Source organism: Platichthys flesus, chromosome 1 (assembly GCF_949316205.1).
Source record: "Platichthys flesus chromosome 1, fPlaFle2.1, whole genome shotgun sequence".
In the NCBI taxonomy this organism is placed as follows: Eukaryota; Metazoa; Chordata; class Actinopteri; order Pleuronectiformes; family Pleuronectidae; genus Platichthys; species Platichthys flesus.
Genome location: NC_084945.1, coordinates 25933922 through 25953337, shown reverse-complemented (window position 1 = coordinate 25953337; position 19416 = coordinate 25933922). Strand labels below are relative to the sequence as shown.

The 19416-nt window shown below is 40.0% G+C and overlaps 1 protein-coding gene across 2 annotated transcripts in view; it reads right to left on the bottom strand.

The window, feature by feature from the left end:
- Nucleotides 1–1030: 1030 nt before the first annotated feature.
- Nucleotides 1031–19416, bottom strand: part of rhpn2 (rhophilin, Rho GTPase binding protein 2) — a 31320-nt gene continuing 12934 nt past the window's right edge. Inside the window, exons 4-15 of one of the 2 annotated variants that reach the window (XM_062390093.1) lie at nucleotides 14910–14985; nucleotides 14489–14566; nucleotides 13891–14015; nucleotides 13282–13448; nucleotides 11023–11210; nucleotides 10708–10864; nucleotides 8492–8611; nucleotides 8105–8299; nucleotides 7229–7305; nucleotides 5067–5213; nucleotides 3934–4089; nucleotides 1031–3259 (exon numbers count right to left, since the gene is read on the bottom strand). In XM_062390093.1, coding sequence (XP_062246077.1) covers nucleotides 2993–3259; nucleotides 3934–4089; nucleotides 5067–5213; nucleotides 7229–7305; nucleotides 8105–8299; nucleotides 8492–8611; nucleotides 10708–10864; nucleotides 11023–11210; nucleotides 13282–13448; nucleotides 13891–14015; nucleotides 14489–14566; nucleotides 14910–14985 — 1753 coding nt within the window. In that variant the 3' untranslated portion in view covers nucleotides 1031–2992. The remainder of the gene's footprint in view (nucleotides 3260–3933; nucleotides 4090–5066; nucleotides 5214–7228; nucleotides 7306–8104; nucleotides 8300–8491; nucleotides 8612–10707; nucleotides 10865–11022; nucleotides 11211–13281; nucleotides 13449–13890; nucleotides 14016–14488; nucleotides 14567–14909; nucleotides 14986–19416) is intronic. The other variant, XM_062390101.1, reaches the window with a different exon arrangement.

The window sequence follows — 19416 nt, the reverse complement described above, 5'->3', positions numbered from 1 at the left end:
CAGGCTGCTGTGTTGACACGGTGACGGTATCCAGACGCTGCACACGCTGGAGACACGTACAAACAACAGGAGCGTTGATTGGTTAAGAGCGAAGCACGAGGCCAATCAGGGACTAACTTAATTCACCTAGCAACCGTGCCCTTAACAACAGCCGGACCGACCAACAGGCGGCGGTATCGTTCCATTTAATGATAAACTCTTTCTTTCTTCAATAAATCCCACGTGATATTTATACCGCAATGTGGAATATACAGTTAACTAAGTATGACATGTAATACATAAAGTACCCATTCAAATATATATTTTATTTTTTTCAATATGATTTAAGCTATTTTAAAAAACTAATTCAATTTAATTTAATTAAAGATCCAGATTGAAAATGTCTTAAACATCTCCATATTTATCACAGCAGATCTTCAGAATTCTGGTTTTATGTAGAAATATTTTTGTGTAGCGTAAATCTGTGCATCTAAGCACACTTGTTCTGAGCAGGCGATTGAGAAAATAATATGTTTAGTTAAGAAAGGGTTTCACCCTTTTGGCTGTAAATCATCTGAAAAAATCAGTGTGTGTTTTATCAAGTGCTGTCCTTTGCCCTAAGGAATGGTTGAAATAAGAATCCTGTAACCAAAACTCAACAGAGTTGTTCCTTGCAATATTCAATTGTCCTGCAAAAACTCACTAATACAGAGACATTACGCCTTGGAGGATTCATCTCCAGCTGAACCACACACAGCAGGGGGCATTGTAGAGAGTCTGATGCTATGAATGGTATGGGTGAAGAAAGGCCTGCTGGGTACATTTTTTATCACATGTTGTTTCTGCTCTGCTTCTATGGTAGTGGATTAGGATGCCATGTGAGCGCAGACCTGACTTTAAACAGTTACAAACCCATGAGTGTTGACTTAGTGAGTGACGGCTCGCTGAGGCCTGTGGTCAAACTTCATTCCAGTCATTCCCAACCTGCTCGACAGTTTCAGCCAATGAGCTGCTTAGAACCACTAGCACATTAAAAACAAACCCAGGAAACTTGTTTTGCCCCCATTTTATTGACGTTTCAGTTTACACACATAACACAAAGACTTACCAACAACGCATTTACACCACAGTTGCTATGAGTACAGATAAGAAGCAAAGGCAATCTGAAACCTCATAATAGCAGGAAGCATTACCTTCTGCATATACACCAAGGCGTTTAAGATCACTGTGCACTGTGAAATGAGTGCAAAGATATGTTTAAACATCTTGCCTCTGTTAGCTGTTTACTTGGCACTTACTAATATGAATCATTTACTGCAAATTCTTGTTATTATGACACTTCCTTCACGATTTAGTATAAATGGCACTTCAGACACCATTAAAAGGTAAACAGATTGTTACATCTTCTCAGTGTTGGTGTCTAAAAACATTTACATTTAAAAATATCTTTACAAAGACAACATGTATCAGTATATACGTTCACCAAAGGATTAAGCGAGGCTAGTAAAATACATTCCTCAAAGACACCAACCAAGAAATCCAACGTGCAAAAATTCACAACTTGACCATACACAAACTACTTCTGAAAACTACAACATACAGTTAAATATATATTTTTGTGTGTACTTTTTTTCGTTACATAAATAATTTGATTATCAAATGTGTATAAGAATCTACTTTGTAGATAAAGCCATAGTCCAACACTGCAAAGTGTCAGGTGAATGTCGGATGTGACGAGGATTAAGACGGGTAGAGACAAATAGAAACCTGACTGCAGGGTTTGATCGAAGTCACTGCTGGGTGACCAGCTGTCTGGATTCAATGCAGGAATTTCATCAGCCTGCCCACATTCTTCCCTTCTGGAGGTAAATAATCTTTTAACTGCATGACGACTCACATTACTACTGACAGACAGCTCGTGCTCGTCTTACCTAAGGACAAGCTACCAGACAGGGGCAGCACTGATGAGGTTAAGAATAGTCAGGTAAAGGTATAAACAAGCAAAATGGGGATATTGAGGCAATTTGGTTTGTGGCATCACTGGTACATTAATATATGCCAACATTTCCATTTCCAACAAGTCCCAGGCAACAAAAATCCTCAAAGGCTGTCTCACAAATACAAAAGTGACATTTATATGGAATCAAAGTATGTATATATACATTTTTTTTTTAGCAGCTTATAGAATATTGCATTCATCAATTTCTCCACAGACAAAACAAAAAAAAAAACTGCACAGCAAATTTTGTTTCCCTCAATCACTGTTTAACATACTGTAACAAGGTTACATATATATAGAGAAAATATGGTATTTCCCCCCCAAAAAAAATTATCAGTGTCCACTGATTGCAACAAATATTGTGGCAATGACCAACGCCTTCGCATGTACAGTATGAAACATTGTATGAAGGATACACATAGGACGTAACTGCTCAGTGCGCAGTTACATCAGTACACAATGGCACTAAAAAGGGATAAGCCATATTAAAATCACTCCCCTGCATTCGAGTAGAGAGAACGACGCTGGGTGTGTTCTTGCAACTTTTTGATTTCGTCCTTCAATTCGTCTGGAGCGTTTCTTCCAGAAAACACGGCGACATGACAGTTTCACTTAGAAACCTGTCTAAGTGCTGTATAGATATAGACTGGAATTATATACTTTTTCCCTCGGTGCAGTTGTACTGTGCTGTACGCAGACTGGCATGGTACACAATGATTTTCCATTATATTTTAGTTCACAGTCCTGTTTACTTCAGGTACTGTACTGGTGAGGTCACCAGTATGCAGTATTGGGCACAGCCACTTTCCACGGTAGCTGGCAGTAATGTCACATTGTTGACACACAAGCTACACACACACTACTGCTCAATGTTCCAGTGAAAACACCAAAGGGCACTGACACTGGACCATCGCAGGTCCAGTATGCGTACAGCACAGTACTATATGCAGCCATGCTCGGCTCAGTATGGATACTGCACAATGTCTGCAGACCATCAAAAGGTCTGCGGCTGGTTCAGTACAGGACGCTGTCGTTGTTGTAGGAGCTGGAGCTGGGGAAGGTGGGACAGGGTTTGTTCCAGGGCAGCGTGCCAGAGTTGTCTGCCGTGGGGAGGCTGAGTGTGCTGGCGCTCTTTAGCTTGTTCTTCAGACCCCAGCTGAGGAAGGACGACTTCTTGGTCACTTTGCGGGTTTTGGAGTTCTTGTCTTCGTCGTCGTAGGCCAGACAAATCATGGAGTAGGTCTTCGGCAGGTTTCCAGAGAAGGTGGCACTCTTGGTAGGCTTGATGGAGAGATAGACAGAGAGACAATTAATGGTTTATTCAGTCACCATTAGTTTCTGAGTCCGGGGCTCTGGTCGAGCTCAGCGGAGTCATCTCATCTCATCAGATCCTCAACATTCTCTTGATCCCATAAACCATCATCAGTGTCTAGACCCTAGCAGGGGGTCCTATACAATGCAGCCACGCCCTCTTTCAACCTTGATGGTAGCAGGGGGTCTAAGCATCACTTTTATTTCTTATTGTCAAGTCAATACATTTGATTCATTCTTCAGATAAAGCCTCTCCTGATTGAACTATTATTACCAATTACTACTTTCATTGCTGCTGTTTTCAGTGTTAACATTAATTATATCTATAAATATCCCTGTTATTATTTACATAGGGTTAGGGTTAACCACGTTTTAAAACTTGATGATACATACACAGAATCATATCAATAAACTAGTTTTAATGCTCTCTGTTTAATTCCATCCATGTAGGTCACATTCAAAGGTCTATTTCTCATGAGAAACCGTATGGACTACTGACTAAGTCAGGAAACACTACCTTTAAGAAGAAACCTGACACTCTGTCAAGTCATCTGATACTTACACCAAATTTGCCATCACACTGTTTGAAGGATGACTTTTCTTTTTTCTCGAAGTGAGTAGGAAGAAAATAAGACATGGCCTACCACGGCAAGATTGCTCTCCATCATGCTGACCACTTGGATGTCGATCCCGTCCTCGTCCACGTCCTTCAGCAGCCGCATCACGTCGCTCACACTGAACCATTTGCAGTCAGTCTCGCCCACGGCAATAATGTAGTCACCTTCTTTGAGCCCATCAGCCTGAGAAAGACATTGAGGTAGAAGAGGCGTAAAGAGAGGAGGGTTAAAGTGAGGAGTCCTTATGTTGTGGCAGCACAGAGTAAATGTTTACAGTGGAAGGTTTGTTTGAAAGACTGGGTCACCTACTTTCCTTCAACACCCTGGAGGTGGATGGGATCAGCAGAGAAAACACTGAGGTTTAGTCCCAAACACAGAAGGGAATTAAAACTTCAAGAGAACATTATTTCATAGCTGTGGGAAATCTGTCTTATCTACACGTTCTCAGCTCTTTCAGTCCAAGAACTCAAGATGAGTTTTTTGAAGGCTGATCGGCAACTCTAGAGAATCAATTGGTTGTAAAATAAATCCTGTTGAATGCAGCATTAAACGTTATAAAGAGTCTGACCTAGTTTGGCTTATGCAATACCACTTGACTGTTTCTGTGTTAAGGCTGTGGGGCGTAATAAGAGTCTGCTCATTGTCAGCACCTCTTAATGTGCAGTCAGACTGGGTTAATACTCTTGGATTCTTAATTCAATTAGTTGCCAGAGTGGATGAAGGGGGGCTTGGGTGGGAGGGGTGGTCGCTCAAAACACTTAAAAGGCCAAATCCTGTTTCGGTTTTCGGAGACTGACTTTAATTAATCAACAGTTCTCTAAGCAAATAGGATTGTGTCATTTTAACTTATTTCATATTGAGTATGCAAACGTGCTTGACATTTTAAGCTGTTAAATTCCACTCACTCTGTGTTGAAGGAGTTCATAAGTTAATGAAGAGTATTTCATAGTTAAACTAAAAAGTGGCTAAAAGAAAATTAAACTGAATCAGAGAACTTTGATAATATATTTAGTGATGATCCGTGTGATGATTTCAAGTCTCTGCAAGAGAGCATGATGTTTATACCATACTGACATTCACTGAAACTAAGAGATGAATACATTGCAGAAAACGTAATCTTTCCCTGCTCTGTGAAAGATAAGGAGGAAAGGTTAACTTACAGCAGCTGGGCATAGTGGGTCCAACGAAACAACCTGGACTGGGGATTCTCCTTTCAGGGTGAAACCCAGGTCTCTGTCTTCTGGGCGGAGTCGTAATGTCCGTGGGGCCGTCCACCGCTGCTTGGCGGAGAAGACCGACAGAGGGCCCTGAGACGACAGAGTAAGTAGATGCACTGTTTAATATGGGTAATGATTTGTCATTTTGGTGAAGGCGCCATAATAATACCTGCATGTGTACATTTCAGCCCCACTTCACAGGTGGTTCAGGAAAGTCAAGTGACCATGCACCATATTTAAATGACCACTCTCACACAACAGATCCCCTTGGTTTATAAGTTTCTATATTTAGTGAACTAGTCATTTTCTGTTTTATAACTCACAGGCACCCTGTTTCTTTGGAGAGAAAAAAGGCCTCAGTTTACCAAGTGACTCATATCAAAACATTCCCAGCATACTTTATGTTGGGCATGTTGAGTTGTAGATACACAGAACCTGCAGTATTGTATAAAATAATAGACATCAAAGAATTGGTCAAAGAGTAAAAAATACTGAAAAGTATATTATTTTGTAATCCAAGGAGATTGGGGTTTGTCTATATTGGTTAGTTATTTAGCAGCATTACTCATAGAGCATAGAACCAAAATTGTGATATGTGGCATGGCCTAACCCCAGAAAGAACCTGTTGAATATCTGATCCAGATCAGGATGCGGATCCAGCATTTGTTTGTCTTTCTTTAACATCTGAAAATTGGGTGTAAACATTTTTCTTGATTTCTTCGGGAATTATGTGTGAGCCTTGACTGTAGATATATTTGAGTGAATATCCATGAGTTTATGAATTTTCCTACAGATTTAAAATCGAGTGAATTCAAATGTTGTTTCATAAGGCTGTAGGCTTTTTTTAGACATTGTATAGTAACAAGTAGGGCATGAAACCTGTAACTACCAATGTGTAGCTGAAACAAGTAATATAGCATTAGTCATAAGGCTTGGTTGAACTTTTGGTGACTGATAGGCCTTTGCAGAGGTATGTGCTCTACTGAGTGCAATTCTAAATTAAAATGGTTTGAAAACAAGCTTTTTCAAGACAAATATTTGATATTTGCTCTTTTAAAATGACCTAATTGAGTCATCTATTTATTTTCTAACGTATAATACTGACTAATAAAATCTCTATTAAACAGAACTGATCACGAACATTTCCTACATTCCCATTTAGACTGCTGAAGCCAACTGTTGCCTTGCATTAATACCCTTATCTGCTGGGAAAATCTCTGCTCCAGTAAAGCCTGACAAACAGCATTGCCTCTACTTCAATTATCACCATAGCAGTTGTATGGAGAAATAGTGCAGGATTTATCTGTTCAGTCTCGCAGTGCCCGGCAGATCCCGAGGGATTACTGTCTTGCTGCTGAGACTGTTAATGAAGAGGAAGGTACCAGAGGGGGAGTTATTCAGATATTCTTACACCTGCTGCCTGGGAACAAGCTCTGATCCTTAACCCCCATAACAGCTATCTGCTTAGAAACCTGTATTTCTTAAGATTGAAGCCTATTTTTATTGTTATGCTCATGTTAAAAAGAGGTTAAATTGCAAGTATGCAAGTTAGTTTACAAGGATGCAGACAGAAGATTCCACTTCCACTGACAGAATATGCCAGTGCCCCCTCAAAGCCACCACCATAATATGTGTCCAGTATAATAATATGATCCCAAACAAACATTTTAGTATGAGCCATCCCAAAAGAGATCAAACCCCAAGCTTTGGAAATATTTAACAAACTGTCTCAAGATAAATTCAAATAAGCAGGAAGGACTTCATGATATGTTTTTAGTTTGAAACTTCAGCTCCAGCCATCTGCCTCTAAATAGATCTCACAATAACCTAAATAGAGTTCAAGCCAGTATCCATGGTTAGTGTTAGTTTTGCATTTATTAACCTGGGTGGAAGTCCAAGAGGCTTTAGGAAGAAAAGAGGACCAACTGGCCAAAGCCTCCTCGAATATCACCCTTGGTTGGTTGTACTCAGAAATAACAACAAATTGACTCTAGGTGTTAAAAACATGTGAAACTTTGATTTCAAATCATTTACTGAATAAACCAACCAACATGTACAAAATGAAAACAGCATTGTGAGTGGAAGAAGATTAGTAACCCACATACCAGCCTCTGGAAAAAGTCGGTGACTTTCACCTTTGTGGTTGCAGGAACCTCCATTTCTGCTTTGTGCTCTGTCTTAGCTAGGGAAAGAAGAGGGGAGAAAACAAAGCTGTCATTCTACAGTGTCTACTTTTACAACCACATTTTAAACAGTGGCTTGGCAAAGAGGTAGGCAGGGAGTCGACAGTGTAAACATTACATCATGTGTGTCTGGAAGCAAACGTCACTTATCACATCTGATTGCAGCTGGTGTGGTTCACAATACAGCAGAGTTTTTATGAGCTGTTTCCTCAGCGACGGAGCTCACACATCAACAACGCAACATTAGTGTCATTTGTTTGTTGTGGTGACTTTAAGGTGACTGGTCAGTTTCTATGTCGACCCCAGAGTGAATCGTCGTCACTCAAATAAAGTTAACAATCATCCTGATGCTATCTTCAATTCTCATGTTTACTTTAACAGGATGTTTATATTGATTGTGGTGCTGCTCTCTCTTTAATCCCTTAATACCAGTGGTGGGATGTACATTTACTCTATTACTGTACTAATGTTTCTTGTTTGGATCTGCATTTCACTAAGTAGATTTATTTTGAGGGAATATTTACATTTATGTCACTACATACACTCCACTATATTGTTTACAATGCACTGCATAACATTGTATATTCATTTTGTTTCATTTCTAAAATGAATCAATAACGAGTGGGGAATTGGTCCACTGATCCAAGCAGTGAAGGCAGCTAACATTAGAGCTTGCCTCCTTTAATGAGAGTTAGGGTCATACATAAGCTAATGCAAAGAGTACATTTAGTCTATTTATTTGTTCTTTTACTTAATTCAAATGTTTCAGATCGTCCTCCACCGCAGCTCAACACTCACAGATGATGTCGGGTGCCTCCGTGTAGTCTGTAAATTCTTCCTCGTTGTCATTTTCGCTGAACTTGTTGAGCGAGCGCTGGTGACTGGCTTTTAAAATGTCCTGCAGGATCTCCAGCTTGGTCAAGTGGTGGCACAAACCATATATCCTCAGAGCCTCCTCGTGACCCAGGATCGCCCGTCTGATGTGTGCTTTGCCTACAGAGAGGGAGGAAAATGTATTTATAAAATGGATGAGGGGAGAGATACAGGAGAGAGAAGAAGAGAATTAGGAGGAGAGCCCCGAGGACAGACAGAGATGAGGAGGTAGAGTCATGTCAGGTGTCAAAACAACTCTTTCGGCTGCGTTCTACTGTTTACATTAGCTGTCCTCTGGGTGTTTACTCTTACCAATGCGCTCACGTTCTTCTTTGTTCTTCAGAATGTCCAGAGGAGAGCGTCCCTCGGGAAGGCGATCATAGACCTGAGACAAGGTCTTCTCCTGCTGGTCCTCATCATCACTAGGCCCCACTGTGCACACAAATAACCCTTAAAATTAATCATATATTATATATATGACAAATATCACAAAATGATATATATTATCCATCCATTATTTTTTGAGGGTTGCAAAGGTGCTGGAGCTACCAAATTTGATTGATGTATGTTTCTTAGCAGGATTATTCAATAATGATTGAACAAATTTTCAAAAAATTCGAAAAACTCAGACATTCTTAGAAGAGTAAATTTTAGGAGTCTGTGCAATTTGATGCAGCTTGATTGCATTTAAGGGGCCTGTTGGGCCAAGGCAGAAGTTTGCGCTCTACTGAGTGCCATTCTAGTTTCAGAGAGCCATCTACCATGCAGGACATTTTCTGAAACAAACAGCTAACACTACACTCACACACTGCAAGATTTGAAAGGAAACTGTTTACAGATAAGTCAGTAAACACAGTGCATAATTCGATACAGTCAAGTGCACTGAAATACAAACTAATACATTTATCAGAGAGAACAATCTATCTATCTACCAATGATATTGATGACTCAGTACTGAGTTGAACTTGACTGCCTTCACATCCTGGCTCATCACATTGAACTGTAAAATCTGAAGCAGCAGCTCTTTCTGGAAGCCTGACCAGTCTGTTTCAGAGAGCCGCATGAAGCTTTCACACAGTGTGTTTGTGGTTGACCCTTTTATGAAGTGGCCTTTATTCTGTCTCAATTTCTGGGCCTAGTCCCTGTTTATAGTTCTGTGGTAATTGCTCTATTCTCCTCAGTCACGCAGGAATCTGTTAATGAGCTGCCAAACTAAATGCTGCTCCGTTCCACTGTTCCCCTATTCAGTCCCGTCCCATTGACAGTACCGAGGAGAGCTAGGAACATCCATGGAAATGTGATGACTATCTCCTGTATTCTGTTTTTCAGTTTAATCTCATAAATTTGAATGGTGAATATGTAATAAGAAAAACAGGAATCCAACAACAGTGTAATAACCCTGGTGCTTTTAAATGATTAGTTGTGAAGTGGACTGTTATCCCCCAAAAAGGAAAAGCCATTAAAAAATGAAATAATATGATAAATGATTAGCAATAAATGCCACCACAGTTATTACTGCAGAGTTTTTGTTAGCTCTAAAAGCATCCTTCACATCCTCCCTCACTCAGTCTCTGGCTCTCACACTAGCTCTATCCATTTGATCATGTAGACGACCTTAAGACCTTACACACACTGTAATTCTCCAGCAGTCTACAGTACTTACACTTCACTGAGTTCAACTGTCTCTTATTTCCTTAAAGCTCTCTCGGCCTCTCTCTCTCTAAGCAGCGTTCCTTGAAACACAGTCTCTCTTTACCGTGGGGTGTGTGTCCCTTAAATAGCTGTTATGTAATAGCATTGTGGCCGACTGTGGCTCAGACCAGCCATTTAACATGACCAACGTGGTGTCCTACAACAGCAGTTTAAGAGATGGATCCGGTTTTACAAGGCATTCCAGATTAGGTTGAAGGAGTCTTTTGTTTTTACACCTTGTAAAAAAACACAGTTGCACTGATATCCCAGAGAAAGTCCATTAAATGTTACTGCAGGTGTTCAGATGGAGAGGAGGAATAGGTTTACAACATTCACTTAATCTTTGCAAACACAAAGTCCACCTGTTAACCTAAACTCACAGAGCAAAACTGTGCGGTTCCAAAAGTAAAAATCCTATTAAATTTCTGAACAGAGATTTGGATTATCAGCCATAATATTTTAACCATCCGAGGTTGACTAACCACAAGCTATGTTAATGTGAAATAATGCTATATACTCTAGCTACTGCGGAGATGGTAGTTGCTTGTTTAGCGTTTGCAGTGTGTAGAGCACACCGCTCTACTTGTTCTTACTGTATATATTGTTGTTTTATGTCCGATTGTTGTTTTTATGTCCAATGCACCAACCACACCAAGGCAATTTCCTGTATGTGTAAACATACTTGGCAAATAAAAATAATTCTGATTCTGATATAACATCTAGTCCACAGTTCACACTATATGCAAACTACTTTGCATTGTCCTGCTAAAACAGTGATGCTCATCACTATATGATGAGTATAAGATTTTTAATTTCTACATATACAGTTTACTTACGCTGGTGGTCGAGAAGGGCTGAGGCTACAAAGTAGTGTGCCATGGAGCGGTAGTGGTTGGTTTTGACTTGCGACATGGTGGACCAGAACAATGGGACATTGTCTTTGATTGGCGTCTGGATCATGGACTGATGGACTTGGTCGTAAATTTCCGAGACCTGGCAGGAAACGATAGACAGAGTTACTGAGAGGTCAATTCTAGCACTGATGTGTATAAAATCACTGGTGGAGATGAAGGATCTGGAGGTGGTGGCATTATCGCTTTACATTCGAATACATCCTACTAATGTAGTGTGTGGCCTGTGGTGGTATATACCTTTGCAGCCTCCTGGGCCATTTTCATCAAGGAGGAGAACTGGTTTCGAATCCCAGGCAGTGCAGTCTTCTCAAACATACACTCCTGAGCCTGAGCAAGCATCATGCGGATCAACATACTGAGCATGGCTGGACTCATGTCGTAGCTGGGGGTGTGGGTGAAGGTCTCCTTCAGGTGGTTCAGGATACCTGGAGGAGAATGAGTCCTCAGTACAACTCAAAAGAAAACGATTCCCACTCCGCAATAATGGTAGTTAACACTCATTTAATTAATTTGGGATGTTCTGAGACAAATCAATGACATTTTGTTGTAGAAGACTTCAGTATTTTTGTTTATGACCTGTAGGGAAATAAATCTCTTTTGTTTGTATTTCAAACAAATAATTCAAACAGAATCTGGGATTAACCTCCCCTGCTGAAATGCTCTATTTATCTGTATAAAAACCCAATAATCCATTGATGGTCGCATATAGTTTACCGGATCAGAAAACAACAAATTGTAGGGATATTTACATAGTTCTCAATTTCAGAAAATGTATCTTAAACCTACCAACTTCCACTGGAGACTGTATTCTTTAACCAAGGTAGTACTATTTAATATTTGTCAACCGAATTATTGCAACACTGAAGTCTCAAGTAGATATTTTTAAATTAAAATGCGTATTAGAATGACTCTATACTACTGTTTTTTTCCCTCCTCTTTTTCTGTCTCTATAATTTTACTCAATATGATTTTAAAAGACAGTCATCCATCAATATATAATAATAATAATGGTTAATAATGATAATGATGGTTGTAATCTAATGCAGTAATGTCATCTTCACCATAAATATTGAAGATTGTTAATAGTTTGTCCAGCCTGAAGGACTCTTTAACTTCTCAAGTCCACACCAGAGGTAACAAGCGATTATGTGTAGTAAAACAGAAACTGAAAACTAATTGCCATGTAGGTAGTTTCGGTAGTTTACACATAAACATGCACTACATACAGTACAAAATAGCCTTGAGTTGATGATAAATATAACTATGATACATTTGAGAAAGTTCCACACAGAAATTATGTGATTCCATATGTCAGATACTCTCCACATTTCCCCCTGTGAAGGTCTGCTGCATTTACTACAGTATTCAGTCAGGGAGAAAAGCTCACTGCCAGCAGTGGGATCAATGTCAGTGTGTTTCTTTAGAATTTAGCCAAAACACAAAACCTCTTCAATTAGTTTTTCATTTTTAATGGGAGCAATAAGACGATGAGCATTCCATCTGAGGGAGCCTCCCTCATATTTTATGGATTGAAAAGCTGGCAGCAGAGACTTGAAGACAAATTAATAACAGAGCACTGACTCCATAGTCTGCATCTGAGACTCTGAGATATCTGACTGGCCCCTCCCATCCGCTTTTGTTTAACTGGCTGAAGGGCACTGTGGCAGCCCTTCAACAGCTAGCGTCCATGCCTGTCACCTACTACCGCTTAACTCCAGTAACAATGCTCCTCATCCTGTTTCACTAAGTACAAGCCTCAATTACAACTATCAAAGCAATACAACCGAACCCCCTGCTCATTCAAAGCTGTAATTATAATGCCATACTCCTCGTATGAGCCAACTCATAATTCCATCAAGACTCGTGTGAGCTTCCTGAACTCTCTGAGAGCTGGGGAAGCAGCTTGTATGATTGGTACTTTCTGGAGTGCAGCCACATGACAAGAAGCCAGAGAAGCATCAAATGGATTCATATTTTCCGTCACGTAGCCAAAGTCAGAGGGTGGAGGCTTATATAGTTTTTCAAACTAAGGCTGTGTTTGCACTCATACTCATTCACAGTACAGTGTGTGCTTTTTTTGATTTTAGGGTGAATCGAGAATGTTTTCAAGGGAAAGGAACGCTTCTTGTTCAGATAAAAAAGGGTCACCTGGTGATGTTCAGCTAATTTGCATGCCAAACCTTTAAAGGGGACATATTATGCCCATTTTTCCACAGGTTTATATGGTTCCTTGGGGTCTTAATGAAATGTCTGAAACATATTTTTTTCAAAATACCACAAGGATCAGATGTCTAAAACAGTCCTCCTCAGATTGACCTGTTTTCCCAGTTTTCCTAGTGTGTATAACTGAGAGCAGATTTTGAATGGGATCACAGATACACCTGGCTTGATAAAAGAAATTTGGAAAATACATTTTCTAATTCGAACGTCTGACAAAACCACTTCAAACCGAGGAAAATCACTTTTACCCAGTTAACCACACCAATCTCTTCCTACCTGCAGCTTTCTGGAAGGAAGAGATGGCCTCTGCCAGGCCGACTATTGTCTGTCTATCACTGCGGGTTCCGATTTGAGAGTAGAGGGCGGCCATGTTGAATAGGATGCTGGCCTTCTCCAGTGACATGTTCTGTTGGCACAATGGCACTCCTGTGAATGAGTCATACCTGAGGGAAAAAAGGAGGAAGCTGTCACTGACTCATCAAAACAAGCACAATATTTTTTACACAAAATAAATCAGGTCAGGTCAGGAGGTAACAATGTAGAGGATACAACTAGTAATATATTTTATGACATTTGGAATTAATAAGTTCACCAGGAGATAAGCAGGTAAATAGGGGGAAAAAACTTTTTGAAACGTTATATTCAGTAACATTATATATTCTTCTCTCCTCGATATGTGAAGGTAATGACAGTTTAAAGCTGTAGGCTCATCTTCTCCCTCTTATCCATCTCTGCTGAATGAACTGAATTCAGCAGAGGCAGATTAAACCCAAAACGTGTATGGCTCATGTCTACTGCATTAAAGCACAGCTTAATTTATAATGCTATTTGCATTTCCTGCTGAAGTACATTCTATATAACAAATTTTATAGTTTTATACGGTACCAGGTGAAGAAGATGCCAGTCGGGCGGTTTGGGGAGAAGAATCTGCTCTCCATCAGAGGAAGATGGCTGAAGTATTTTGCAAACAGGTCCACTCCAGCTGCGTTTCGACTTGGTGTTCGGCAAGCCTACAACATGAAAGAAAACATATCTGATACAGTTCTCGATAATGGGCTCCAATTAGTCACAGTTGAGTTCACCCATGTCACAAAAATATTTATTTTGAAAACTTTGCACAATTTCCCCTAGCTGTCTGAAGAGTTTCACTTTTCATCCTGCCACTTTATGATTTATGTCTCTGAAAACTGTGCAGATTAAACCGATCCAGAGAAAAATGAGACATTGTTTCTGTTTTCAGCCGTTCACGTCAACTACAAAATACCATTATCCGATAATAATTTAGAAAATAAAAACAATCTTTTTGTTTTTGTGATTGTACTTGAAACTTTTAATTGATTTATGACACTCCTTAAATACACCAGAAGAAATTATCAATCTAAAATGCTTGGTTTTATTTGTCTCTAAAGAAACTAAAGATCACTAGAGCAAAACACAAAATCAGGAACATATACTGTCAGATGGGGGTGTGAGTCTTTACTACCTGTCGCAGGTCCATCAGATCAGCAATCTCATTTTCAAAACTGTTGCCATCATCACTGTAGTGCTCCAAGATAAAGTCCTGTCAACAACAGAATAAAATCATCATCTCAACACAAAACAGTTTCTATACTTTTCACAGAAATCAAAGTGGCTGGTGAGAACCATCACCTGCTCAAAGATGATCACATCAGAACACCTCTCACAATGTCTGTCAACAAACCACAGGCTGCTGTGTGTGTGTGTGTGTGTGTGCGTGCGTGTGCGTATGCGTGTGTGTGTGCAGAGAAGCGTGGGTGTGAATGCAACTGTTAAGCGCTAAGTCGAGTCGTTAAGACTTGAAAAGCAGCTTAATAACTACAGTCACTTTTACATTGTGCGGTTGTAAGGAGGGAATGGTGAAACTGCTGTGGTTTCTGCTGTACCTTGAATGGAGTAGAGAAGTCAACTTCTTTTGTCTCCTTCAGTCCCAGAGCAATGAGGGGGATGTTAGCCGTTTCCCTGCACACAAAAAGAAACAGAGATGTCATGACCGATCATTTCATTGTAATCATTATGCATATGAGGTAAATATTCTTGAAGTTTGCCTCTAGACGTGTTGGCAGTGAGGACAACAACCCAGTAAACATGTTACAGCAGGGCCTCACGATAAAAAGTTCAATGCTGTGCTTTTTTGATTCCTCGACAATTAAGCAAGGCTCATTCTGTGAACATCGACATGAGTCTACAGATACATTAAGAGGTTAATGGTGAAGAAAAGCAGTTTCTGATGTGCGGCACTTGCTATCACCAACCGAAACTCCCTTTGACCATAGACCAAGTCTGGTTATGGATATCATGCTGATGACAATAATATTAGTTCATAATCATGTGTACATTTCTGGGATCAGCCTGGTCACATCAGCCACAGCTTTGTGGCTTTAGAAAGTTTATGTTTTCATTGATTCTTAACCGTGGTTTCATGGTAAGTCTAGATTAGACAGATGGTGCTGTTCGAGCAAGGCACCGCACACACTGCAGGGGTCAGGATTTAAAGGCGAATGAGGCCCCCCGAAGACACACCACCTTGTCTTGCAAAGCTGCACAGCTTTAAAAACAGTTTTTTGACCCTCTTTTATTGAAACTCACCAAACAGTAAACAGAAGATGCAATAAAACACCATGTTAAACCTCTGTTTTGATCTCAGTTGCAGTGATAACATTTGTCATGCTGCAGTTACCTGGAGGTCCAATCTGCTGACAGATAGAAAGCAGGTTCAGCTTGTTATCAGAGCTGAGGAAATATAAACTGACAGGTAACTGCTGCTGATCAGAGTCTATTAACCGAGAGAGAAGAATAACAAGACGTCGCTTAATGCATTGCTCTTTCTAACAACATACCCGGGTTACTTCTAGACATTTAAGTTATTAAAAAACAATGAGGGCAGCAGCGTTTTCACTGCACAAGACATCAACAACAGAATCTCCACAAACCAAACTGCTCACACTCATTCATCACTTGTTGATAAGGCAGCATTCCTCTGGCACACTGGCTCTGTGATTCACAGAAAACCTCATTCATCAGTAACACTGACCGAGCACGGTGGAGGCTGCAGCGTGTTCCATTAGTGCCTCTAGATGAGATCACTGCTCTTTTCTCTGGCTTGGACTGAGGGAGAGGGTGGGAGGAGGGGGTGAGGATATCTGTTCTGTAGGGAATCTGAAATGTTGAAAAGCCGCCTAAGACGATCATCCCCCGCCCCTCCTCCACCCCCGTTTTGAAGTGCCAGTGTTCAAGACATGGAACAGCCACCAAGTGCAGCCCCAGCTCTGTTTTACAGTGAAAAACTTGTACAACTTCAGACGTTGACTGAATATATTAAAATGCACAAAGTCACAGTCTTAAAACTAAAGCCCCATCAAAAATATATACTTAAGATTTCAAGTACAGTCATAATATTTTGAAATTCTTTATTAGGATTAATTCCTTGAGATGTATTATCTTGTTTTCAAGGAGATCCTCAAGTGTAAGAAGAGTTCATTATTTTATTAAAGTAAAGTTTTAATGTTTTACGTGATATTTCCAGAAAAAAGATATATATTTGATATACTTAATATTGCATTATTATTAGTATCAAGAAACAGATACAGATAAAGCACCCACATATTTCTGTTTTGTAGTGGTCGGATTTAAAGGTATCATTTGTTATGTCTGTGTTCTCTTCAAATTTGGTAGTTTATCAAGAAACAATGAGATTGGTTCAAGATTTAAGTTGAGAAGGAGTAAAGTTTCAGTGAGCACAATTTCCCTCAACTGTTTTTATCTAATAAAATTATTACTTTTTTCAGTCTTTTTACTGGAAATAATACTTAGCTCAGATTTTTTTCCCCTTTAAGTGTCTTTAATACTCTGTTGTACAATCTAGCCATTTATCATAAACAAGTCATTGTTTTTGTTACAAACAACCAGTTGTCATAATTCACAGAAGCAGAGGACCTCTCTAAAGTAATCTCATATTCTAGTGCCAATGTCCACTCTATCTCAGTAATAAAGTGAATGAATCCGCCTGTGGTGCTGATATCTTAATCTGTTTTCATTTGTCATCACTTCTGGATGATCCAGAGGAGGTTCAGTTTGTTGTCCAGGTCAAGAACAGTACAACCAGGTACTGAACAAACATTTACCTAATCACAAATCACCGAAGAAACAACAGTTTGGTATCAAGAGTGTCACAGACTGAATATTACACTGATTAATGTACATCATTAAAATAACCTTCAACATTTTCTCTCTGTATTTGTTTTGTCAATTGATAAGATTCAACTCAGCAAGATTAGCTGCTGTTTTTTCATTTGATGCTGAAAGTAGTTCACCCAATTCACGTAAGGAATGTGCACTGCACCAGTAACATTTACTGTACGTGCTCTCTGTGTTGCTTTACCTCATTCCAAAACCAGCTAAATCTGGTCTGAGTTAGAAATACCTATTGAAGGACACTATTCAATGGATGACTGACCCGGTGGGAAAAGCCTTGAAAGGCGAGCTGAGGTTTTTGTTTCTGCAGCTAACACAGAGGTTGTGTTTCAGGCTGAGAGGAGGAGACTAAGTCTCCATTGTGACCGTGCAGCGTCGTGCCTGAGACAATTGCTCAGAAATAACAGTGGAGAACTTTCTCAATATATCTGATATTCCCACGTAAACGTTACCTGTGCACCTGTATATATGGCCTTTTGTATATCTGGTAGTTTTAATGTGGTGACATGAAACCATTGGACTCGGCACATGTTTAATTTTCTTTTAAACAGTCACAAGGGTGACAAGTTGATGGCAGTTTCTCAACCGGTTTGTTTTCCGTGAAAGGAGCAGGCTGAATGTTCCCACACTCGAGTCCCCATGGTCTCATGTGACAGGGGACATTTGGTCCACGAGATTGTACAGAGACGCAGCTTTTTGATCTTGATGATGTTGCTACGATGTTCATTATTAGTAAACTAATTGTCTTAGTGGCTGATATCTCAAGCTATAAGGCCTCCACATGAAGGTGATATGTCAGGAACACAAACAGGGAATTTCATCACATCTGGCACAAACATCAACTCGGTTTCAATGATGACCTCAGTAGCATTGGGGGTTAAAGGCCAAGGTCACTGTGACCTAAAAACACTATTTTGTGCCTTGTGAACGCTTTATCTGAGTAATGCCCTTAGATAATCCTTCCAAATATGCTACATACATCCACTTGGACTCTCAGATTAACTGATTAGATGTAGTTGGTCAAAGTCACAGTGGTCTCACAAAACATGACATCTCAAGACTGCCTGACGGCTATTCCTTTAAATTTGGACTTATTGGATGGTCACAGCAACCTCATACCAGTCTGGAAATGTACACAGGCGGATCCTGCACTGGTTGGTGAAGGCATGCAACCACGGTACAGTATTTCTTGTTTTAGAAAAGATTAGAGATAGAGGAGGATATTTCTTGTTGCTTTAAGCTGGACACCAAACCCCTTCACATCAGACAAACTGTACGTTCCTGTCTGTAAGGATCAGTCACAGAGTGAAACACAAAATGCATCCAGAAAATCTTTACTCCACCATATTCACACATATGGTTAAAATTCTTCTTTTTTCCAACACAAGAATTCCTGTCTTATTGCAACCATGCAGACATGGAGATTTGAGGAGGCAAACAAACTAATCTGGTCTTTTTGCAGCTCCGATACGAGTAGGCATTTTTGGTTTTATAAGGTTATATTTTTACAAGCAACAGGCTGCTCAGCAGCAGTTTGATACTAAACACCTAATCATGTAGGATTTCTGTCAATGACCCTCAGAACCATCACCATAGTTACCAGCACACAACACTGCAACCTTCACAAATCTACACAACCCCACATATCTGCCCCATCGCTTTACTGCTGTTGCCATTGGTAACATGGCATCTACTACAGAAGACTGTATATGTTTGTGTGTGTATTTTAGTGTATATATGTATCATATATGTATTGGTGCCTCCTGGATGCAGAGTACACAGGCTTGTGGTGTACATGTAAATGTATTTGGTTTTGCCTTATGTGTGCGTAAGTGTATGTGTGGAGCAGGATTAGTGTGTTCAGCATATGGATGTGTGTGTGAGTGTGTGTGAGTGTGAGTGTGAGTGTGAGTGTGAGTGTGAGTGTGAGTGTGTGTGTGTGTGTGTGTGTGTGTGTGTTTGTCTGTGTGTCCAGGCAGATGGCTTACAGAGGCCTCAAGTGTTCTTGATAAAAAGATTCAGCTGGAAGCAGGCGTAATTCAATCAAGCAGAACCACCATTTCAGTGTATTTGCCGTAATTTACCCAAAAAATATACAAAGATTTTTATCTTCTGTACAATACACAAAGGGAATTTGAAATTGCCCTTATTTTCTTCTTTGTTTACATATCAAATTGAGCCCATGCCACTCAAGTCGTC